The following is a 24768-nucleotide window of genomic DNA, read 5'->3' as shown; positions in this document are numbered from 1 at the left end:
ATGAAACTAAATTTTTGATCCAAAAATATAACAGGTGACTTTCCTGACCAGCTCATCAAGTTTTCACTCACCTGTAGCTGCGGGATGACGGTCTTCACACAGCTGTGGTGGACACGGTGCCTGATTGGCCGCTTCTGTACATTATTCAGAGTATAATTGACTTTGAGATATGATGCGTACACTAATGCTCAAAGGTATCAGACAAACCAAACAAATGCCTCTACGACCGCAGCCTTGCATCTTGTTAGTGGCTAATTATCTTCCTCCTCTGCGTGATGCAATTCCTCACCCTTCAGTCCTCCTCCACACGCCGTCATCTACCAAAATAAAAGCTTATCGTAAGAGCAGTTTATTTTGGGGTGACTGAGCAGACTGAACGGCGCGCATCACATCACTCCTGCACGTCATGCGGATTGTTGATTGTGGCTGTCGATTATCACCCACCTATCATCAGAACTGAGTGAATTCTAACTCTGGCAACTACTCAGCCCTAGCACGCCATCTGCCATACTGGCAGGAAGCAGCGCTGCCATGTTCTGCTGGTGACAGTCTGCTCATAGAGGAATATTTAAAACTACAATGCTTTCACCGAGAAACACTGCACACGCTGCTATTTATTCATACTTCTGATTAAACAAACAACAGTCACTTGTAAGATTTTATTATTTTGCCTCATTTTCCAGTTATACTACAAGCACATCTTACCCCACCATTAGCCCACAGAACGCAACACAAAAAGTTTTGAACAAAAAAATATTTTAATTGCAGCCATCTTCCTTTTGCATGACGAGTCTTTCTTGAGCTGACAAATTCACAGCACTCTTTGTCCCTTAAAGCGCCGTCTCCCCAGAGACTGAGCAATACACACTGGAAGGAATAAAAGTGGCCTGAATATGGAGCTGCCATGTTCTCCTTGTCTAAATCACCCTGAAAACACTGTTTCTTTCAGTCCCACAGGATGAGGTGTTATGTGAGATGGATAAGAAGTAAGAACTGGGACATAAAGAGATGCTTTCTCTTAAAAAGCTTCTGTGGGGAACGAACTAGCTGCCTTTCGTCATCCTCCCTAAAACACGTGACTTGCTGGTAGCTGGTGGATCCCAGGAAATGGTTAAGGGGCTGAGCCAAAGCCTGTGTGGATCCTGTGTGTGAGTCCCAGTATTTCCTGTATACCAAATTGCCGTGTGTGTGCAGGGGAAATGCTTTAAAAATGCATGGTTATGCCAGGTGGAAATGTCACAGCTAAGAGCAGACTGTTGTCTCCCTGTGCTAACAGAAGCTATTAGTCCCCTTCTCTTGGTGTCCATGCTTTTTATTTTTTCAGCGGGGTTGCAGAGGACTCTGCCACGCCGCTCGGTGCGTCCGTAAGTGTAGGCGATGATGCCGTGTTGCTTTTTCTGGCAACGTGCTTCAGCCTGAGCTCCTCTCTGAACTCGTAGGTGAGAAGAGCGGGCTCGTGAGCGCAGAGACGAGCGTAGGCATCTGCTAACGCCCTGAACTGGGGTATGGTGAGTTCTGTGGGGCGCAGGATGGGGTCCACGTCGGCCTGCTGCATCATCTCCTGTGTCAGTTCAACACGACGCGCCTCAGGGAACAACTTCCTGTGGGGAAAAAGCGACGACACGAGAGTACAGATTCCTGCGCTTAGTCCGCTTTGATATCTTAACGATCATGCAAGTTTAATGGCATCAGAAAGTTCAAACAGAAAGAAATTATCCCTCAGCAATTATTTCAGATCGGTGAAGTTAATTGAAATCACACAAAGTCCTCATGAATTGTTAATTTACTCCACAGCCACACTGCATAGTCCAGGGCTGCCATTAAACTCACACAAAGTTTCTAAATCAGAAACAGAGCAGCTGTGATTTCAATTGCTAATTTTTATTTATTTTGCCGTCTCCCACCCTGAAAGCTGTCCCTGCCTCAGATGTTGCTGCGGACTCGTTCGCTGCAGGTTAGCGAGTGACAGCCAGCTCCACACAATCTGCAGATGCTTTTTAGGTGCTCGAGTGCTGGTGCCGCCTCCCCAGTTTGGTGCTGCTGCCACCGACCCACGGCAGTTACATAAAATATGCTTCCTCGTTTTCCTATGCTACCTCAGTGACTCATAATTGCTGCTCTCTTTCAAACAGCCAGCGCTCTTTTGTTATCCGGGCCTACATACACTTCCCTAACAGGCACGGGGGCGATGGGCACACGCATGTGGGTGTCTGGCTTTGTTACTAGCTGCTCTGAAGTTACTCGAATGTTCAGATTTGGTTAGAGAAACACTCAAAAGCTGTCTGAATGGTGAATATAAAAAATATATAAAGCCACTCTAATTAACGATGAGATGAAGACGTTGCCGTCAGACATGAAAAATGTAGAGAGAGAATAACTGATGTGAATGACGCATGGATTAAAAAGTAAAAAGAGGGAAAGAGTGGATCGAGGCCCTACAAGCTTCATTAGGTTAACGTGTACTTACTCGACTCCTTTATGGCAGTGCTTCCTACGGAATTGGAAAACGTTCCTGACGACTTTCTCCACCAGCTGAAAGGGCTGCTGGATCTGGGGCTGAACCAAGGGGGTGAAGTGAACTACTCCCACGTCAACCTACAACGAGAGGAAATCCAGACAGCGGGGGGTTAGCACAGACCTTAAAACTAGACTGCAGAGAGTGTGCTCATGGGAATGTGGTGAAAGAAAGTGGCAGAAAAAGAGCAGTCAGGTGTGATCAGAGGGGGAATGTCAAGTGTGCCAAAAAAACAAGCTTTCCTGACAAATGGCACGAGAGATACAAAGCTGGACAAAGAGAGCGAAAGAGGGAAAGGGCTCAACACTCCGGGATAAAAGAAGGAGGGAAGGGAGAAAATAAGATGACGCAGCACGGCTGGTTGGCGAGCTAGTTCCAGTTGCCACAGTAACACCTGTGCAATGGACCATAGAAACTGAGTCTCTGTTGTTGCATCACCACCGAGTTCCTTAATACCTGCAAGCCTGACTCACCGTAGAGCGCATCTCTTTATCCCACTATCTGCCTCTAACATTTCCACTGAGGACCGACCATATATAGATGCAGCGATGCAGGCAGCCATGGATGATTCAGCGGGAACTAAATCGCATATACCTGCTTTCAGCTCACTTAAGAAGGTCCCAGAAAAGTACTCCAGGGTTCGGTGGAGCCCAGGAAGGTGGAGATATTTTGGAAATGTTTTTGTTTTTGAAGGTCACATTTGGACAAATGGTCCCACGAGCGTTTCAGGAGAAACTACAGCAACAGTTTGAAACCTTAGGAGCCAATCAGGTTAAATCAACACCAGCCCCATAGTCCCTAATAAACGAATAAGGCCATGTGTTACACCGTAATACATCTGACTATTAATTTATTTTTGTTACTTGTAGCAAAATATCTGAAAACCACAAACATAATAAATAATATCTATAAAATCCATAAATCTGGAACCTCCCAGCACACCGCAGATGCAGGAGAAAGCAGGACCAGCTATACTGGAGGTGATCCAGAGCTGCCCACGGAGAGACCAGGGACGCACTTTTTTATTTCACGTCAGCTGAAGTCTTTACAGTGTTACCACAAACCCCCTTTAGGTACCCCCCGTTCGGGAACCTGAAGCGAACCCCAGTTAAGGACTGGTGGTGGGACTCTCGGCTCCAGTTCCACTCTGGCAGCCTCCTCCTGATCCTTCCTGTGTCAGCTCTAAGCTAACATGACACACTGATGAAGTAATCGCGTCTGAGCCAGCAGAGTGCATCTTTCTCACTCTCAGATCTTTTACTTTCAAGCACCTATACGTACACACGTTCTATTCTAGCACTTCACTTGTTCTCCTGTAAAGCATCCTCTAACTCTCTTTATCTCCTCAATGTCATGATGAGCTCAAAAGAACCAAAATACATTAAAAAGACTATTTCTGAATCTCCAGATCTTTGCTTTAGCAGCGCAAAGAAGGACATCGTTGTTCAAGCACATTTCACATGATGCTGCCAGTTCTGTAAGTTATAGTTAAAGGAAATACTGCACAATCAGGGTGATACTGCACTGCGTGGGGACCTAAAGCTCAGGCAGACCACGGGCAGCAGAGCACAACAGCTGCCTGTCAGTCTTTCCATAGTCGGTAATAGCCTTACTTCCCTCAGGAGGGAGCACTGAGTGGGACTGCTCGAGCACATCGAAAAGGGGAGCTGCATAGACACACATCCAGAGTGCTATTCTTAATAATAACACATTTCGTAGTCCTTAAGTGCTTTTATCTGTAATTTCACATGACTTTTTATTCAGGTATACGCTGGGAGGAACCGCAGAGATGGCAAAAGCTGCAAAAGGAGCAAAGCGTGCTGGTGCATGACTGGCAATGTTAATTTAAAGATTCGAGGCAATACAAACATGTGAACCACACATCCCCTAAGGATAAGCGCCCCCTTCTCACGCTTAACGGGGGTAAAATAAAATGACATCTAATTCAACTCCGTTCAAAGTCTTCCTGTGGTGACGACGTGCCCCGCGGAGCTCCTCGTGCACCCATGTGGCTTGTATCTCTGGATTGTGTGATTCACTCTCCTTCTCAGCTGCTTCGTGCTGTCCGGGAGTCGCGGCTGGTGTTGATAATTAGGGGAAGAAAGCTAAAGTGGTCCAAGGGTACCAAAGGATTTTAATTAAGCCATTTAGAGTTGTTGTTTTTCTTTAAAAACAGATGTAGCGTTCAGGAGCGCTTGTAAACCACAGCTCTATCTCATATCAGATCTATAGATCCCTGTGTAGTCCAGAGATGCCTGGTTGCTGCTGAGCATCCTGCCAAAGAGGCTTTTAATGGGACAGCAGCAGTGGAGACTCTTTGTCTCACCAGCCCTGAAGGCTGTGCGCTATAACAGTACGGGAATGCTTCAAACTGGATGCAGCATAAGGAGCAGGGACAAAGGATGTCGTGGGTATAAACAATTAATCTTAAATCTTCTTCAAAATGAGTTTATCATTTACACAGAGAATATTTTACAATCAAAGGCCACAAGCCGTCCCGGGCACCCAGCGGCGGGGCTGCGGTATTTTGTCTGCATCATGAAAGGCGCCGTCTCCACCTGTCATGTCGACAGAAATTCAGTCAGGACTTTGTATCTGGAATTTGGAAAAACACTTGTATGGGTGCTTTGGTGACGCTAGATCAGACCACCATCTGCTAGGAAGAAGCAATAAAAAGGAACGTCTTTAATTTCACTCTCTGCTGGAATAATTAGGCCATTTATATTCCGCACTTCATGATTTAAGAGAGGAGCAAGGGAAAAGTCGATACTGGGACTATACAGGCAGCAGCATTTCAGCCATCAGCTTGTCCAAGTCACTTTGCCCGTTTGATTTATGTGTGGCCTTGCTACATGACTTCACTAGGTAGCACCACTGTAATATGTCCCACTCCCTGCCATTAATCCCTCCCCTCGATAACCCCAACATGTAAGGAAACTCCACCTTAAATCACGTGCCGTCACCTGGCTCCTGTGCCGAGGCGCTGTGAACATGCCTTCAATGCTCTCTGTGAAGCATATCCCAGACTTACCGACCCCCTCTGAGCCCATTATCCGTCACCCTGTGCTGTACAAAGGTAGCAGTGGTGATCACCTGTGCAGAGCACACAGGCTGGCCAGACTGTGGGAGTCATTTTTTTTAGGAGAAGAAGAAAAATAAACAAGCGACTCATTAGCCCAATTTGAGCTGTTATGTAAGGATCTTTAGTCCAGCTCATGAACATTCCTCTTGCTCTGACTCACTTAATTCAGATAACTTGATTACATTTGGGAAACAACGACTTCAAACATTTACACCAACTCTGAACCTGCTTCTTATTCCAAATATGGCAACTCAAATAATCCGATTAACCAACAATGGCGCCTTTTATGAAGCGTACAGTGATTCGGTTCGAGCGTTCTGAACAGTCACGTCTGCTTTCGTCCTCAACTTCAGACCTTTTTCTGACCCAATAATCGGACATCTGCATGAAAAGATTTGCACTTTACTATATTTCATGTGTTTGACCTTCCAAAAGCAGCACTATTACTTTATACAGCTTCCTTCTCTTGCTCTCCTTTCCCCCCATTTCCATCTCCGATGTGTCTTTCTTGGTGACTTTACCCAATTGCGTGTGAGCAGTAATTTGTCATGTCCCTCTAAGCGTAGCCAAGATGAGATGGCAGGGGCCCTCGGGCTCTAGCCACTACACTACCTGAACCTCCGACACTTACATAATGGCAGGTTTGGAGAAAGAGCTGGGGGATGGAAGAAAGCTATATACAGCCAGGGAATACACGAGACAAAAGCTCACGGAGATCCTGCAACCGAAGAGGGAAGAGCTGCATTAATCATGACAATACCTTGGGAAGACAACCTCCATTACATCAGAGGAGGCAGACAGCCTCTCGGAGAGGAGAAGGCAGCAGTCAATGCCACTGAATATACCAGGCTGATATTGCTTGAGGGGTTTAAGAAGGAAGGGCTTAGGGCTTCCTGTGCAGGCAGCCCAGCATACTTCCCATGAAATTGGCCCTTGGCATGCACACAGGACATTCGAGACACTCCAGCCTAGCCTCTGACAAGATCAGCTCCTTGGAGAGAAACTTTCGTCATAGAAAAGCTTGAACTTTGCCCAAAAATGTGAAATTTACTGTGCCAGTAAATGATGATAGCATGGGAAAAAGAAGTTCATACGGGACACTAAAAGCCTCACACACGTCAGTCCAGGCTCGGCCACTTGCTTCACGGTGTAGCCCGAAGAGAGTCTTTAATATGCTGGTAATTTTACAAAATGTCAGAAATGTTTTGTCTGAGACGGGTTTGCACATATTATGTAGGGTGAAACTAGACTTGGACCCTGCTCTGCAACAAGATTGCAGTGACAGCAACATCACAGCTATCGCAAGACACCTTGCATCGGAACTGTGAACAAATCGCTGTTGCAAGGCGATGAGCCTGAAAACCAATTACGCAAGAGCGGACATAAAACGGGGAAAAAAAAACGTAAAGTGAACGATAAAAGCCCCTCGCGCGGGCAAAAAGGAGCACGGCTGGGCCGGCAGCGCCTCACAGCTACGCTGCAGAAACGCTGGAGAGCTCTGCTGTAAGGTGATAAAATAAAAAGGGACCACGCTTATAATAGCCCACAAAATCTTCACACATCACAGCGTCACATCTGCACCCACTGGGTATTTGTTGACTGCATTTTGCTCTTCTCCCCCTACATCCATTCCCTCTATAATGCATTTATTTATTTATTTATTTATCTTGCTTCTAAGCGAACAACAGCAGCATCAGCACTTAAGATCTCATCAGTTACCAGGAGACAGGTCACACACGCCATACTGCAGTGTGCGTGTAGAAAACTGGAAAATCTCTCATCTCGCTGCAGGTGCGTCCCACAAGGAATTCTAAGAATGTAGCGCCGAAGGTCGACACCGGCATCACACTGGAGCTAATGTTGTGTGCACCATCCCCACATCTCATTTTAAGACCAGGGTCTCTGAGGGGTAGTTTACAGGAAAAACAGTGGAGGCTGGGTAGAAATAAACAACCGGATCAATAGCTAAACAAATCAATTGCTACCAAACCATCTCCACGTAATGACCACGCATCACCGTCTCCAATACCTGGCCTGTACTGCAGTTGGGAGACTGGCAAAACTATTTCCCACAGCCGGACGTTTTTGTGCCTTTGCAGCAAAATAAGAGCAACGCACATCTGCATTTACAAGGATATCAGGATATCGGCTCTATTAAACCATGCCTGATTTTCTTCCTCTCTCGCTCTTTTGTCCTCTTTGTCATTCATGAATCAAGGCCGTCCTAGCCAGTAGCCACTCCCCCTGTTGTTCTATGTCCTCTACAGGGAAGGGAGGAAAGACGGGCAAAGACAGGGGAGCAGCTGTGAATTTTAGCATTCTGCTGACTGATGCTGATGAAGATGAAGCTCTGGGGAGGGTCAGTTTTGGCATGGCGGGATACACATGCTCCTCTGGCCTCTGGACCTAGAAAAACAAAGCCTCACAATACCAAAGCCTGACCAGCTCATCTGGCCACAATCATAGCAGCTATTTCTTCTGCCTTAATTAGAGTACCCTTCCCCATGGTACCGTCAGGCTATGATTGGAAATCTTATCTAGCCCTCTCAGCCATTACTTAGGCATACATTTTAACAACAGCAGCACTGAATTATGATTAACTAGGAAGCTCAGTGCAACAATGGGATGAATATCATTTTATTTTGTTAGTTAGCAGCATTTTTCCCCATCATGGGCGGATTTCTGGTATCTTTTAATAAATGCTTGAGCCACGAGCCACCCATTTTTTTTGTAACTGGTCTTTAAGTTAATCCTGCACGACACAAAAATCTGCTTATTATACAGCCAGAAACAACGGGAAATGTACAGGTTTCTGTCAAACAAGGCGCTTTTAAAGCCCCGGGCAGTTTATACTGCATAGCACAAGGATTTTTCTCCCTGTTATTGTTTCATAAACTCTTTATATGCCAATATGACCCTTTTGTAAAATAAAAAAACAAAAAACAAATAGCACTCTGTAACAACATGCACTACTGTAATCAGTTCTAAAATATTAACACAAAAACAAATTCACAAAAATAATGTATAAATAAATAACCAGATAAAATCTGATGTTTGGACAGTTTTATTTTACTGAAGCTCTCTCTAGGGGACAAAAGTCATTTTTTGTATATAAACCTAAGACATGTAAATATATAACTTATATATGACTAGTCACGTAATTGTTTAGTGAAATTAATGATAAATAATGTAGAAAATAGTGAAAATGACGCGAAATCAGTAATTAAAGGAGTTCGGTTCGAGTGAAACGGCAGAAGTAGTTCCGGTCCTGTTCTGGCTGCTCGAAGGTGGAGGAGGTGTCGGTAGTACAGTAGCGGCGCGGAGCTGTGAGGTTTGAGCCGTCTTTGAAGTTGGGAGGCAGAGACCGCTCTGCTCCAACGCGCGAGCCCACGCACGCGCAGACACACAAACCGGCGAGGAGCGACTCACAAAGAGAGAGAGAGCGCGCGCGAGAGAGAGCGAGAGAGCTCCGGTTATTCCTCCGGGCTCCGGCCGAGCCTGTGTGGTCTCTCCGCTCTGTTGCTAAGGAAATGGATGGCTCGAACGGCTCCGCGGTCCGGGATGAATCGTGCTCCTCGCCCCCTCAGAAGCCTGCCGTGTTTACCGGAATCACTGCGAACACCGTGACGCGCCAGCTCTGCACCAGCCGGGGTAAGAGATCATTCCCACAGCGCTGCTTTCTTTCAGACTGGACCGGGAAACAAAACGGAAACAAGTGGCCCGCGTTTACTGTTCATTACAAGCTGGAACGAGCCGTGAATGAGAAAAACCGTTATGTCAGGAGGTCCGACTAAAAAATGTGAATAAAATAAATAATAATAATAAAATAAAATAGTAATATAGAGAAAAAAAAGCTTTATTTTCAAAGTTTATTTCTGCGACCGAGTAAATAATAATTGGTGTTCCAGCTTTAGATGAGGCTGTGCAAGTCTTTAAAGGCTAGTCTCAGTTTGTTCGGTAAACAGCGCTGAAATCAAAGTGGTAGAAAATACAGTCGACTGTGTGAGTGGAGTGAAGGCACTGCAGCTCAGAGTCCACATACTGTGACTACTGAGCATGGCAAATACCTCAAACACAAACTCATCTTCCTCACAGACAGTAGCTCTGTAAAAGCAGAGGAGTAGAGCACACATGCACAACGACCGGCGGTGTTTTGCTTACCTACAGTGAGCCTGAGCCAGCTCTTAGCGCCAGTGCTTGATGCTGTCCTTTGTTTCCAGCCAAAAAAGAAAAAAGTCTGCGCTTGTGTGAGGTGAATGAGATGTGAATTTCTCATTTCCGTCTCTCTCCTCCAGCCCAGTGGAGCTGCAGCTGAGGAGCCGGGGAACTGGGGGATTCTGACTGGCAGCTGGTGCACCACCAAAGGAGGGGAGGGAGGCGGCGGGGGTCCACGAGCAGCGGTGCCGGAGCGGGGTGAATGCTGCCCGGAGAGGACAACGGCTGAGGCGGCAGCGGCGTCGACTTGAAAAGCAGCATGGCATCCACGGGCATGCAGATATTTGGATTCGTCCTAGCTCTGCTGGGCATCATGGGCGCCATGGTGGCCACTCTGCTGCCTAACTGGAAGGTGAGCGCAGATGTGGGCTCCAACATCATCACAGCTATCTCCCAGATGCAGGGACTGTGGATGGACTGCACATGGTACAGCACAGGCATGTTTAGTTGCACACTTAAGTATTCAGTGCTTTCACTACCCGCATACTTGCAGACTGCTCGCACCACTATGGTGCTGTGCTGCGTACTGGCTGCCATGGGCCTTTGCCTCGCCTCCCTGGGACTAAAATGCACGCGCTGGGGAGGTGGACGGCGCTCCAAGCGACACGCCGCCATCGCCAGCGGCGGCTGCTTCGTCGCTGCAGGCTTTCTGTGTCTGGTGCCTGCGTCTTGGTTTACCAATGAGGTCATCACCAACTTCCTGGATTCCAGCGTTCCCGAGAGCAATAAGTTTGAGCCTGGAGGTGCCGTGTACGTTGCCTTTGTTTCCGCAGGTTTCCTCTTTGTGGGGGGGTCCATTTTCTGTATGTCCTGCTCGGGAAAGAGACACGGACCCCAGGATCTGGTCCTGCTGCCCCCCCCTGACAAATTGCTTCTCCAGCAGCAGCAACAACAGCTGCTTCAGCAGCAGCAGGAGCTCCAGCACCAGTACTGCTCTCTCTCCCCATTAGACAATAAGACGGGCTACAGCCTGCAGGACTACGTGTAATAACGCAGTGCTGTGCACGCCAAAGGGAGACGAGCCCGAGGGGAAACATCACGGCTACGCACTAGGATCTACTCAAGGATGGAGTTGGAGGGGGAAAAAAAAAAGAAAAAAAAAAAAAGAGGAGAGCAACAACTTTGAAATCACATTTTTCCTTCTGCTCCATCTTCTTTTTTCTGTTTTGCAAGCACAAGCAGTCGAGGTATTCCCTGAGCAGCGCCTTGGAACAAACGGCGTGAATGTGCAAGGAGCCAGGATACCAGGATAAGGTGCTGCAGAACTGACGGAAGCTGCCAACCAAACGCAGACATCCTTCATCAGTAAATCACACAGAGTTCCCTGCGGAATGAATTAAGCAAATAAGGAAGCCTTGAGTGGAGTTTTTTTTTCCCTCGCCAAAGGTTTAAATTGAAGGAAAAAACATACGATTATTTAGCTGCTATTTACAATCGTTCAGTCCTTCGTCTCATTTGATAAAACAGGCAATATAAAGCCCAAGAGCAGTAGGTGGAAACCCTCACATAGCAAGCCATTGTAGTTTATCCTATGCTTGTCCACTAGAATGCAACATGGAATTGACTAATGAAATAAATGGGCATATTTTTGTTAGCTACTAGAATGACGTTGATATTTTGCCTCTAAAGCATGCTGTGTGGAGCCTGTGTACAAATACAGCGGAATGCCTGGTAGAAGACTGAGACATAGCCACACAATGCCTGTGCCTGAAAAGCTGTAGAAACATTACCCTGCTGTAACTGTTCAAAGAGGACTGTCAGGAGGAGTAGATGTGGGCTGCTGGGCTGGATTTAAGAGAGAAAATGCAGGCAAACAGATGCCTGTGTCTCTCTCTGCAGGTGGAAATATGAGAGAGATGGAGAGAAATTGAAAAGAGCGTGATCCAATACTTCAGCAGCAGAGTGGACCATCTCATATTTCCATCCAAACAAAAACAGTCTGCCTGTAAGTAGCAGCTACCCATCTCGATCCATCCCAGACGATCACGCCCACACATTTACACATGCACTTGTGCGTCTTCTCGTATGCAGTAAACACTCCGACACGCCGGCTTTTTGCATGTGCTTTTCTCTCCTGTCATCCACCTCCACACTGCCATGGAAACCGAATTCAAGCATTGTCTGGGGGTATGTGCGTGTCAATCAGTCAAGTTGTTTTATTTTGAGTGGGCGGGTGGGTAGGGGGCATCTTATTCTCTTGCCATGGCATGCCATAAGCTTTCATCAGAGCCTCTGCTCACACTACTTTCACTAATCCCCTTTATTAACCAGTGACATGAAGCAGAAGCCCTGGTCGGGGGGGGGGGGGGGGGGGGGGGGGGGGGCTGGAAAATGGCTCTTCTTTGTAACACACCCCTATATGGTGTCTATGCCGTGCATGCGGTCTCACATGGATGAACAGATGTTTAATGGTGCAGTGGCACAGAGGAAAAAACAAAGCAGATGAGAGGAGGAATCCTGAGTCACAGCCAACTGGGTAGTCGTGTGGCAAGAGGCTAAAAATGATTTGAGTCATTCTCCATATGCGACTTGTTTTTCAAGTACGTCAGCAATGCGCATACACTACCAGCCTGCACCTGCAGAAGGGTCTCAGTGTCTTAAATTTCATCCACCAGACTGTCCTCGTTTACCTACCAGTCGCCCTCGTCTTTTTTTACTCCATCTCCCCGTCCTGCTTGTGTCAGGATATGATTCCTGACAAGAGAACACTGATGCATGTTGAAAGCATGTCCTTCTGAGACGCACACAAACACGCACTCGTGTCAGTTTTGCAGCTACGCTTTCACAGTTACCGTGCGCTCTATTTTCTGAGGTAAGAAGATGGGAGGAATATTGTTTTTGTGCTTGAGACAGGCCTTGGCAGTGATGTATAGAACTGCACATTCTCTCCTTCTCTCTCATAAGAATGCAGCTTCCTGGGGGAGAGCAGATGGCTAAGCCCAGCTCGCCACCTGCAGGCTGCTGCCGGCACACCACGGGATTCGCTGTGGGAGCTGCCGGTGGCCCCGCGGGGTTGTTTTTTTTGCCCCGCCCCGGTTTAGCCCTCTTGCCCAGCTCAGACTGCTCCCAAAGGAACTGGCCTCCTGACAACGACTCACTGCCCAGGCACCATTACCAATGCAATAAACAAAGTAAAGAATGTGCCAAGTCATCAAGTAATACTGACACGTTATGTGTTTTGAGAATGTGCCAAATGGTCTCATGATGACACGTTTTAATAATATCGGAAGTTCTTTTTGTTTATTTTTTTAACAACTTGTTTGTACATGAATTCTACATTAGCAAATGTTTTATGGATTTGTGATTCGTCCGAATCAGCTGGATGCTTGTGTACAGTCCGGTGCGGCTTTCGAGGGTTATTTTAAATCCTCTTTATTCCTCATTTCCCAAAGCACAGCGAGACGAAACAGGAGGAAGACGAGTGAAAAGTAAATAACGCTTGTTTCAGGAATTCCGGTTTACTGCAGGTCTGTGACAACTGTACACAAGCGTCTAGATTTTTAATACGTTTAGGTTTCCTACTGAAGGATCGGGATTCCTTCACACTGGTTCAGTATAAGATACACCACGCTCATATCATATCTTCTTTATAAGAAGACTAGTCAGTGCACGTTTACGTTATTTGACAGCAGTTCGGTTCAAATGGCTGAGCATTCAACCTCTCTGGACCAGGACAAGTACATCACACAACTGGCACTCTGGAAAAAAAGGGAAAGTCTTTCGGTCTGATATGATTATGCAGGGAAAAAAATTAGCTAAAAATCTCTCTTTTTTGTGGCTGTGCAGCTTGATCATCAGCACGCGATTTCATTAGCTTATAAATGGCCAGAGTGCAAAGTGACTAGGTCCTAAAAAGAGTTAAGCTCTCCTGCGTATCCTGTACCAAGACGTTGATTTATGGTTTTGATAACTGCAGCTTATTTTTGTGGATGCTTTAGCACTTCTTACTTTGCCAGAGCATATTTGTGATGATAAACAGTTCACAAGTTCTGATACAGTTGTCTCAATGTGCTTGTGCAAGTAGTTCTATTTTTTACCAATAAAACTATTTTGTGAAAGCAGCGCGCCTGCTGGATGTTGTGTGCTTTTATGTGTGTGGCTGATGGGGACGGCGATAGCATTCATCTTCCTGCCAAATGTACAGATTGCTGGATGGTACAGGCTGCGCAGCGTGCAGGAGGGAAGGCAGGCTGCTCGTATGCAGCACCCACCAGTACAGCAGTGCGTCCAACAACAAGAATAAAAAAAATAAAAAGGATTCTCTGAAAATCGCACTTAAAGAAAGGGTTTTATAAAGCTGCTCCCAATCTCCTCCAGTTATTTCTTAGTGATAACATGAGCGAATACACGAAGGAAGCAATAACGACACTTCTGGGAGTTGAAGGGAACGCGAGTTATCTGAGTTGGCTGGTTTATCTGGCACAAAGCGACGAGTTTAACGACATGTAAACTCTTCTGCCAACTGGTGGAAAGAAGAACATTTTTTGCCGCCTCTCTTTTTGGTATTTTATCACATTTTTGCTAGAAAAAAAGGATCCTTAGACCAACTGATCAATCAGATTAACTGAAAATGGACTAGTTTACTCCTCCGCTGCAGACCACACTTCTTTGTCCCAGTTCTTTAATAATTAATCAGTGCTATGAAATGGTATTTACCCCGTTTCTCATTTCTTAATTTGTTGCAGATTTGTCACATTTACACGTTTCAGATCAAACAAATGTTAAAAACGTAATTTCCCTTTAACCTAATAACTGGTTGTGCCACCTTTAATGATAACCAGCAACGAGCCTTTCACATGACTGTGGAGGAATTCGCAGAATTGTTTGCATTCAGCCACACTGGAGGGTTTTCCGGCATGAACTTCCCGTTTCAGGCCACGCCAAAGCGTCTTAACTGCATTTGAACCCAGACTGTGATTATTTCACTCCAAAACGTTCATTTTGTTGTTTCTGAGCCGTTCGGATGTGAGTCAGACTGAGAGAAGTGAGGCCTGCAGTTTTTTAAGTGTTGTTTGGGGTTGTTCTCTGCCGTCCTGGACGGGGCGTCGATGCGCTCGTTCAGTAACTTTGGTAGGTCGGTCACTCCTGGGAAGGTTCAGCTCTATTCCAAGGTTTGTGGATAACATGTGGATAATCCCTCTCACTGTGGTTCACTGGCATCTCAAAGCTTTAGAAATGGATTTTTAACCCTTTCCAGATTGAGAGATGGCAGTGACCTCGTCTCTCACTTGTTTCTCTTTTAGCCTGATTCACTTCACAGGTTCTATTTAATGTTATTCAACAGGTTTGGCTATAATCAGGCCTGAAACTGAAGCTTTCTGTGGTTAATTCATGATTTAACAAGGTACCGTAGCAGCTAGGTTTGGATAGCTTTTCCCCTTCATACAACAAACAAACTCTGTGATCTTTGTCTAATATTAAAATTGAAAATGTCTGTGAAAATGTCTCAGACTTGATGGGAGTTTGGTTCAGATCACAATCCTGCACAGCACGTTCCCTCACGTTCACGCTGGTGTCATATTTAGCCTATACACTTCAGATGGGGTGGTTATTACATTAGAATCCGGGCTCTCATTACAGCTGATTGGAGTCTCATCAACAGAGGGTGAGTGAAAATATGCTTTCCTGAAACAAACATGGATTATTAAAGCCTCTCTCTCTCCCCGTCTCATTCTTTCCCTGCGTTTGGTTATGCAATACGAGTGCAGATCAAATAACTACTCCTCTCGTGGGGGAACGCTAATAAGATCTGCTCTTCTGTGTATTTAACCTACATTTTTCATCAAAGGCTTTCACCCCGAGTTGCTGCTATGACAGATCTGGAGTGTGAGCTTTAAATGAGGGGAGGTGAGCACTTGTCAGTTGCAGGCAGGGGTTAATCACGCGCTTTTCTTTCAACTCCGAGCTCACATTTGTTTGTTGACCTTCCTGGTCAGCAAAATGTCTTTCCAGATATCACCAAACAGGAAAAAAAAGGAGGAGGAGGCGTGGATGGTAATAAGATGAACAAAAGACTCAGTGCACGTTAGGGAAATGCCATCGCTCACATCCACATTGCTCAAAATTGCACCAACGTGTCACAACCCTTAAAGTGCTGCTCTCTGATTCGGACAGCAGTTATGCTCATGAAGGTTCATACTGGAAATATAATGCGCTCATCAGCGCTGAGGGAGGATGACCTTCCTTTGTCGCTCTCCTCCAGTCCCTGCGCACATGTGAGGCCGGGGAATAACGGCAACGACCTTAGCTGCTCGGTAAATCGCTGACAGAGGCAGTAAAAGCTATGAAGATGACAAAAGGGAAGCTTGTAGGAAAACAATACGCTGTGACAGTTCAAAGGAGGCCCTTTAATATTTTAGCTTTGGAGCGTGCAGACCGACGCGTGCCCGGGAGGATTCGGTAAGCTGAAGGTGAGGGAGGCTAAACGCTTCAAGGGTGCTGAAGGTTTTTGTATTTTTAGATAATCTATATTTCTCCTGACTAAAATGATGATTACTGTAGACAGGCAACAAGGAAAGAAAGAAAAAGAAGCTCCTTTAATCATAAGATGCTGTTCATCACCTCACCAGTGAAACTAGTTAATATAGCCAGTAAATCTTTACCTGGAACTTTAAAATTGGGATCCATCCCACACCTTCAGTCGCCATAAAAAGCCTTAAAGTAAGTCACAAACCGCCGCGTGTGATGTTGAAATTGGACACTCAAGTAAGCCTTCAACTTAATAGCTTATAGATTGATGCCTCCCATCGCGGTGAGGCTTTTCCCCCATGATAAATGTATTGTAATTTGATTTTTCTCATTTGTAGCTGAACTTTCTTTCCTTGGAGGATAGCCGGGTTTTTAAAACACCGCACCCCCTCCGCTGCGTGCTCACTAACCAAACAGAGCTGAATTTGCTAAACTCGGCACAGTTACTTGTTAGGAGGAGGCAGTGGCTCTCTGGAGATGTTCTTAAGCTAGCTCTGCCAACCTTGGCGTTTTGTTTAAGGTGAGCGGAAATGAAGGAAGAGGAGAAGGAAGAAGCAAGGGAGTATTTTTAGATTTCTTTACCTTGGGTCCGTGATGTATTGAGACCAAGCCTTCGGGCATTTTCTGGGCTGGCACGAGTCATTGAAATAACTTTCCCTGATACTCTTGATACCGCGTTTGACCCCGTTTATGGGATAGGAATAGGCTCAGATGAATTGTGAGAGTGGAGGATGTGTGGCGGGAGGTGAGAAAGCAGCACAGCCCCTCTGAGGAGATTCACTCTTGCTGTAGAGACGGGCAGCGAGGCCACATTACATCACAGAGAAGATATTCATCACCACGGTGGTCCGAGCTGGGTCATGCTCCCCAGTGAACCACCTGTTTCAATTCAAAAGGATAAAATTAATTCAACAGAGGAGGAAAAAGTCTCCAAAACTCGGAGCTGTGGAGGAGTACATGTACAGTACCTTTAATTCAAGTCCAATCGCTCTCTGACTACTGCCAGCTACAACCGAAGTTCAATGCGGCATTAACAAATTTAATTTAGCCTCTGCTCATCTGGCCTGTGCTCTTGGTAGACTATTGTGTACAAGGCGAACATCTGTAGGGCGCTCCTCCTGTGAGGCTCGGTTAGTTGGTGGGTGACGGCCATTACTCAGAGCAGGGCTGATGACCGGCCCAGACAACCATCTGTTTGGAGGTACGCCTCGCTCTCCTCTCAGATCCATCTCTGTCATGAATCTGTCTTCTGGTGCTCTCTGGGCTTTGTTTCATTTGACAAATCTCATATTCAGACGATAATCTGCTCTCCAACCCTGCTTCCATTTATTCTGGTTTTCATCACCAATATTTCCTTCCATTTTTGCATCATCACCCACCCTTATTCCCTTATTTCTCAGCTCATTTTCTTTTATTCATTCCATTTCCTGTTATGCCCTACCCCATGCCTCAATTTCATTCTCACCTTATTCAGCAAATACCCGAGTTGTTAGCACAACGTGGAGCCCCCGAGGAGCTCTACAGAGGACACAGCAGGTTGTTTGCGACGGAGCAGCTACTGCACGACTTACAGACCCGCCTGCGATGGAAAGAGGTTGATTTTAATCACATTGTACCCAGATGGGGGAGAGGAAAGGGGAAGAGAGATGAGCGAGTCAACGTGTGCTCTTTTCTCTTTTCAAATCAGCTCCTTTGCATGTAAGGAGGCAGTGAGGATGCAGATGCTTGATGTCAGCGTGCACTCAGAAACCCCTTGACCCCTGACCAGAATATGAATTAGAGATGTGTATGAAAGCAAAAGCAAAAACAGAAAGGCAGTTCCTATTTCGGTTTTCTCAGGGAGCCTTCAGATACGTGCATAGCTGTGAACCCCAGAAGCGATGCAAGCATCACTCAGTCTGTCCATCTATGTGAGAATTAACAGGAGGAGAGCGACTAATAAGAAAGAGGAGGCAGGTGTGATCTGCAGTGGGACGGACCTAGGGCACCCTGAGCCTGGGGGAACACCATCAAAGCAGCCAATCGCCACTCTCGAAACCCTTCAAGGACAATCTCAGTCACTCAATGTGACACAGCAGAGGCGAGAGGGACAAGACTGGCAAATTAAGCAGCGGGGATAAGAGCCTATCTGCCCACCCCGCGTCAATACGGGCCCCCGCAGCCGCTGATGTAAAATGGATTCAACATTTCCTTTCTCATTATCCTATCAGCCTGCAATACTCGGCCTCCTCTACGTTCAAATCAGCCGGCCAATCAACCCACACTCCCCTCCCCCCTTCGCCTTGAAGTGATGCTATTTTCTCATCGTGGTTATTTGGAAAGGTTCACTGCTTTTTCAGCGGCTCTCTGGGACTCGCTTTGTTTGATCTCACAGTATTAAACCACTTCACATGTTTTGTTTTTTTACACTTCACTAATTGCCATGTGTGCACAGCACCTGCTACCGTGTAGTTTGTTTTACTGTCCTGTACAAAGCATTAGCATCGCTGCAGAATAATCCCAACAATGATTGGCACACACGTTCGCAAAAAGGCTCACGCAAAGTGAAGAAAGCAAGAAAGATACAGAGACACAGACCTTTGGTACTTGGCAGTCTAACAGCACCAGTATAATTAGTTCCTCTCTACAAAGGGGGGTATTTAGCCATCGCCATCTTCATAAGGAGCACTGTGAGCAGTGTACAGTACTAACACTCTGCACAGCAACCATAACAATTTATGCACGCAGCATTTTTCTTTCTGTATATTCAACATCTACAATATCTCGGTTACTTCTTCTCTTTAGCAGGAAATCTGTCAATATTCCCATAAGTGACAACCTCAGTCGGTCCCGCTCCTCTCAGCCTCTCTGTCCTGTAAACCATGGAAGGACATTTTTACTCTTCATGCTTTTCTGCGTAATTACTCTGGTGTGCACCAGTAAACAAAGCAGAGCCACTGAGCTTTTTATGAATTATACTACATGACACACTACTACGATAGACTTCATCTACTCTGTGTGCTCTTGTTCCTGGTCTTTTATAGGACACCAGCAGCAGGAGGGCTGCTCATCAAACAGCCATCATCTCTCCTAATGACACCAATTTGACCAAGAGCCCATTAAAACATTTAGTAGGAATAGATGGCCCGTGTGGGCATGTGGGAGGCGCGGATTCATCTGCACGCATGTGTAGCATGAAACTTCCCCTGTTCAAATGTATTCATACCATATGAGCATATTACATCAAAAGATAAAGCCTGCTAAAGCCCATTAAGCTCCACTTTGACATACACACAAAAATAAAATGCTCTAGAGAAACAAATGCACAGAAAGGCAGCTGAGTGCGATGAAATAATCATTGGAATCCATCTCTTCTAAGAGAATGAGCAATCAGCACTGGTCCCATTCACTCGGCTGCATTTTACTCCACACGGGAGATTAAATATTTACTGTCAGTGGGTCTCCTAAAGAGCCAGGACATCTTCGAGGGACCAGCAGTCTATCTCTGACATCCACCTAACACCTATCCTTTAATTCTGGGAAAGAAAAAAAATGGCTTTATTTGTACAAAAGATGCAAGCGAGCTCTTGAGTTTTCTAAAACACTTGAATGTGTGCGATTTAAAATAAACTCCAGCTGCGTATTAGCCAGCATTGATCCTTTTTTTAATGCATCACCTCTGGTCCTACGTTAAACACTGAAGCTGAAGACGAAATGCGCGATCGGCCCTGATGCTCACACACGGGTGGAAAGATGCAGAAAGAGAAACTGGGCCTAAAAAAGAACAAGGCCTTCATTACAAGGCACAGTGTGATCGTGCCACATCTCAAATACCCACCAGGCATCATTACAAGCTAAAAAAAGGGTCCAAAGACAGAAGTGAGACAACACTGATTCAACACAGTCTTAATGAAGCCTTAAAGCAAGAAGAACGAGTGGAGGGATGAGCCAGGGTGACATGATGAGGGTCTGACCGGAGCGTGGCACCGTGAGGTCCCGCTGACGTCATGAAAGCTGGAACGTCACTTGTTCACTGATATTGAAGATTAATATCATTATTATTATTATTATAATAATATACTTTACCGTTTCTTTCATTTTGTTCTGAAAGAAGAAATCTTTTCCCAGCATCACCCCCGAGGGTGTGCGTGCGGGGATCTGAATGCTCGCTATAGCTTTTCCCAATAAACCGTAACTATCAGCACAAACTTCAACAGCACCTTGAAACAAACCGAAAATATTCCACTACAGTTTGAAGCAGAGCCTAATCCGAGCGGCTGGTACACAAACTGGACGAGGAACAAAGTCAAGAATCAGACGCCATGTGCTTTGCCAAACGCCTACCCAACACCTTTTTCTCCAGCTCTAAAGTAATTCAACTTCAGCAGCACACTGATGAGGTTTTTTCAGTGTCACAAAGTCAAATATTAGTTAAACACTACCTCTGGTTTGGGGACGAAGGCCCGTCCGGGGATGGTGAAGCAGTTGTGGACAGTGCAGAGATACTGAGCCATGATGGAAAGACGACTCCTCTGTTTGCTGCCTGTGCTCGCCGTCAACCTCTGGATGGAAAAAACAACTGCTGAAAGTTACTGAAGCATATTAAACGTGTCCTAAAGATGATTTTTGCATCACAGACAGAGAAGAATTAAGCAAACATCAATAAAGCCTGTTGGCCTGAATCATGAAAGGCCCATCCCAAATCTATTCATCTCAGCTGCAAAGTATTTTTAATTATGAATCAAGGAATCAATATTAAATCACAACAATAAAATAAGAATGAAATGAATAAAAATGTCTGCAGAGTGACGATTGCTCAGGAAATCTGCAAACACGGGTGTTTGACTTTATTTAGGGTCTATGTGGGTCATGTGGAGTTCACCCACCTCTGCCACCTCTTTCTGGAAAGTGAGCGTGAGTCGGGTGCGTCCAAACGTGAAGGGCCCCGTTCTGTTCGCTACGTTTTCCAGCCACTTGATGATCAGCGGGGTTGAGACGCTGAATGGGAGATTCCCTATGATGTGTAGGTTTGGAGGGTCTGTGAAGACACACACACACACACACACACACACACACACACACACACACACACACACACACACACACACACACACACACACACACACACACGTTTTAGTCACACGTATTTCCCTCAGTTTGATTGCCGTAACAGCTTACGTACGCTCATCCTCTTACCTCCCTCCCATGGCTTAGAGATATTTGTTGGGAATCCTCGATCCAGTCTGTAGGTGAGTATGTCACCGTGGACGATCCTCAGCCTGCCCGGTGCTGCCTCAGACAACAGCTGTGCAAATGGAAAAAATAAACAGGTAACAATCATTTTAAAAAGAATAAAAGGACTCATCAGTCACTCTGCAAGCGGCCACAGCTGCAAAGAGAGGGAGCCGGCTCCTGCAGGTGAGGACGTTTGAGCCGTGTGTGCAGAGTGACCTCGTTCAGCCAGCCTGGATCCGGCCGTTCTGCTCACCTTCAGTCCGGGGATAAAGCGTGTGTCTTTCTCCACAACAAGCAGGTCTGCGGCCCCAGCATTGAGGATGGAACGGGTGAGGCCTCCGGGACCCGGCCCCACCTCACACACGTGGGCATCTCTCAAGCTGCCCGCCTGGCGCACTATTTTGTCTGAGAATACAGAGAGGGAGCACTCAATATTCATTTATAGTAATTTCCTGGGATACATTCTCAATTCGTGCAGCCTATAAATTATAAGATGTTCTTCAATCAAATGTTTTCATCAGAGTCGGGCGTCCAAATTGAGATTAATAGAGTGTGATGCTGCAATATCTGCTCTCCTCTGTGTGATGAAGATGAAAAGCATTAATCTAACAGTCACCTTGTCCAAGGACGAGAGAGCAGATCAAAGCTGCACTGCATCGCTGATAATTGTGTTAAGGCTCAGCTCTCAAGGGCTACAACAACTGAGCTGGTCCATTCGCATTAGTAGGAGATCTACATAACCTCACCTACAAAGAAAGCCTGTCGGTTTCGATGCCTTCAAACAAGGCGGTGCAGCACCGTGCAATCAAGTGCATGTAACACGCTACTGTACCCTGAGAAGGACCTCAAGGGTCTTGGTACACTGCAGACGGGGCAAAAGAAGAAGGAGGAATGAAAGAAAGAAAATAAAATGCTGGATGACTAACCTGTGAGCCTCAGGTCCAGCAGAAAGTTCTGGGACAGCTGTTTCTCTGCTCGCAAGTTGTACAGCTTTATGAGCTCACCTACAGTCGGCAGGGGAGGCAGGCGGAAGGAAGCCAGCTTCCCCGAGGCAGCCATCACTGGGGAGAAGGCTGTGAGAAACAAAGGCAGAAAGCTGTGAGACTAAATGTGACTGATGAGCCTCCTCAGCAAAGAAAAACACAATCTCACAGTATTAATAAGAAATTCCTTTGTTACAGCAGCTACAATAAAAAACCCAAAAACAAACATAAAACAACCGACTAGCGGAACAACAAGTGGAATGGTGAATAACTCAATAAAATATGATAAAACTAATATATTAACAGGGTCAAGACCAATCTGGACAAATAAAATAAGAACTAAGTCTAGTCCAACTTAACTGAATGCAACCATCTGGTACAATTATAGCTATTCTGAACTATGCAATTTATGATAACTATGCAGCCCATTCAGCAACTGAAGAATTTGAAAGTAAATTAAAACAAAATATAATTTTACATTAAATAAAAAGTTTTAAACTTAATTAAAATAAAACATGTCTTAAATTAAAATAAGTAAACTGTCATGTTTATTGCTGCCAAAAAAAAAGTTAAACACATTTGGACAGTGAAGGAATGTCAGGATTCTTGCTCAGAAAAAGGATCAACATGCTCTGAAGTCAGAGCACAAAAACCTTTTTTGTAACAAAATATCGATTTCTGCTGTCCCTGTATCGATACATTATTAGCAAACAAAATATCACGATACTACACAGTATCGATTTTTTCCCCCACCCCTAGTCTCAGCTCAACTGAACCATGGACTTATAAACTGCTTCATGACCAGGTGAGACCTGTTTCTTTACAGTTTGGTGGCATGTTTAGTAGATAAAAGACCAGGAGCTGAGTCCTAGTACTGAACTTGTATTTGGTACTTTTTCCACTGGAACTCTGAATATGAAGTACAAAAAGATGTTGATACAAGAGAAGGAGGCAATCGCTGAAAAACCCACATAAACCTGTCACAGAACAAAAAAATAAAATAAAAAGCAACAAAACTAAAAAAAATTAATGCACTGACCAGCTCAGCCAGACCTAAAGGACCTCCTGAGCTACAGCCAACTGGGGGGAGACACGAACACCAGATTCGACTTTTTCCCAAAAAAATAAAAAATAAAAAAATCATCTAAAAGAAAACTCTTTGGACAGATGATACATAGAGTGAATTTTACTAGAATGATGTAGAAGGAAAGAGCATGTATGACAGGTCACTGTTCTGTGATGATCTGACTGCTGACAGAAGCAGCAGAATGAACCGCGCAGTGTTCAAGGCTATACTCTATGCTCAGATTCAGACAGGTGCTGCAGAGTGGATCAGACAGAGCTCCACAGTGCAGGTGGATAATAGCCCAAAGCAAACTGCAAAGTTTCTCAAGGCAAAGAAATGGGGTATTCTACAATCAGCAAGCCAGTCACTTGAGCTCAGCCCAGGAGAGCAGCTTATCAGTCACTGAATACAAAACTAAAAGGCAGAGCGCCTCACAGACAGGCAGCAGCTGAAGGCAGCTGCACTAAAGGCCTGCAGAGCATCTCAAGCAGGAAACACAGCACCTAGTGATGTCCATGATGTCTAGCCTCCAGCACTTTGAACTACTAATATTCACCCTTAACCTTTTTTAGTTTGTCCATTTACTTTAGATCCTCTGAAAATGAGGGACTATGTATAAAACGTCCTTGAATTAAAGCTGAAATCCTGCACTTCAACCACACCGTGATATTATAATTCTTAAAATCCACTGTGCTGGTGGAACAGAGACAAAACTACAGAAACTCTCCAAAAACCTATGGGAGCAGATGCACATCAGGTTTTTTCTCCGTGTCTTGTGTGCGCCTCCTTGTGGCCTTTGAGCAGAAAACTAAATGAAAACACCCGCACACAGTTATGTGCCGTTCTCCACGTTATGAAAACACGTTCACTGTGACGGCCAACGTCACGTAAATCCACGACTTAGGAGGAGAAACTGGAGCTGAATAACTGGACTTATGAACTCCACTCTGAAGCTGACAGCTGACTCTGCTGTGACACTCTTAACACAGGAGCTAACATTTGCAGCTAATGTTAGCTTGCTGTCTAAAATGCAGCTCGCAGAGCTCGTGGGAAAGCCGCCAATTTACACGAAACACGTGACCGTTTTCTCCAAAAATCGAGATAAAAATGACAATGACACACAACGAGTACACGAGACTGATAACACACAGGAGTTTACCCACGTTTGTCACCGGCGGTGCTCTCTTCCTTGAATTTCCTTATTCGTCATCGTATTGACGACCAG

At 45.5% G+C, this 24768-nt stretch overlaps 2 protein-coding genes across 2 annotated transcripts; one reads left to right on the top strand and one right to left on the bottom strand.

The window, feature by feature from the left end:
• Positions 1 to 645: 645 nt before the first annotated feature.
• tfb1m (transcription factor B1, mitochondrial) lies at positions 646 to 24768 on the bottom strand. The gene is made up of 8 exons (XM_026151900.1): positions 24707 to 24768; positions 22421 to 22567; positions 21748 to 21899; positions 21456 to 21564; positions 21146 to 21297; positions 20702 to 20821; positions 2468 to 2595; positions 646 to 1601 (listed from the first exon to the last, which is right to left on the bottom strand). Exons 2-8 carry the CDS (start codon positions 22551 to 22553, stop codon positions 1313 to 1315), a joined length of 1083 nt encoding a protein of 360 aa, XP_026007685.1. The 5' UTR covers positions 22554 to 22567; positions 24707 to 24768; the 3' UTR covers positions 646 to 1312.
• LOC113011984 (claudin-20) lies at positions 8805 to 11416 on the top strand. The gene is made up of 2 exons (XM_026151901.1): positions 8805 to 9248; positions 9893 to 11416. The coding sequence occupies exon 2, from the start codon at positions 10072 to 10074 to the stop codon at positions 10798 to 10800; it is 729 nt and encodes a 242-aa protein (XP_026007686.1). The 5' UTR covers positions 8805 to 9248; positions 9893 to 10071; the 3' UTR covers positions 10801 to 11416.

Source organism: Astatotilapia calliptera, chromosome 19 (assembly GCF_900246225.1).
Source record: "Astatotilapia calliptera chromosome 19, fAstCal1.2, whole genome shotgun sequence".
Taxonomy (NCBI): Eukaryota; Metazoa; Chordata; class Actinopteri; order Cichliformes; family Cichlidae; genus Astatotilapia; species Astatotilapia calliptera.
Note: the sequence above shows the minus strand (reverse complement) of the source record. Positions and strands in the feature narration are given on the sequence as shown.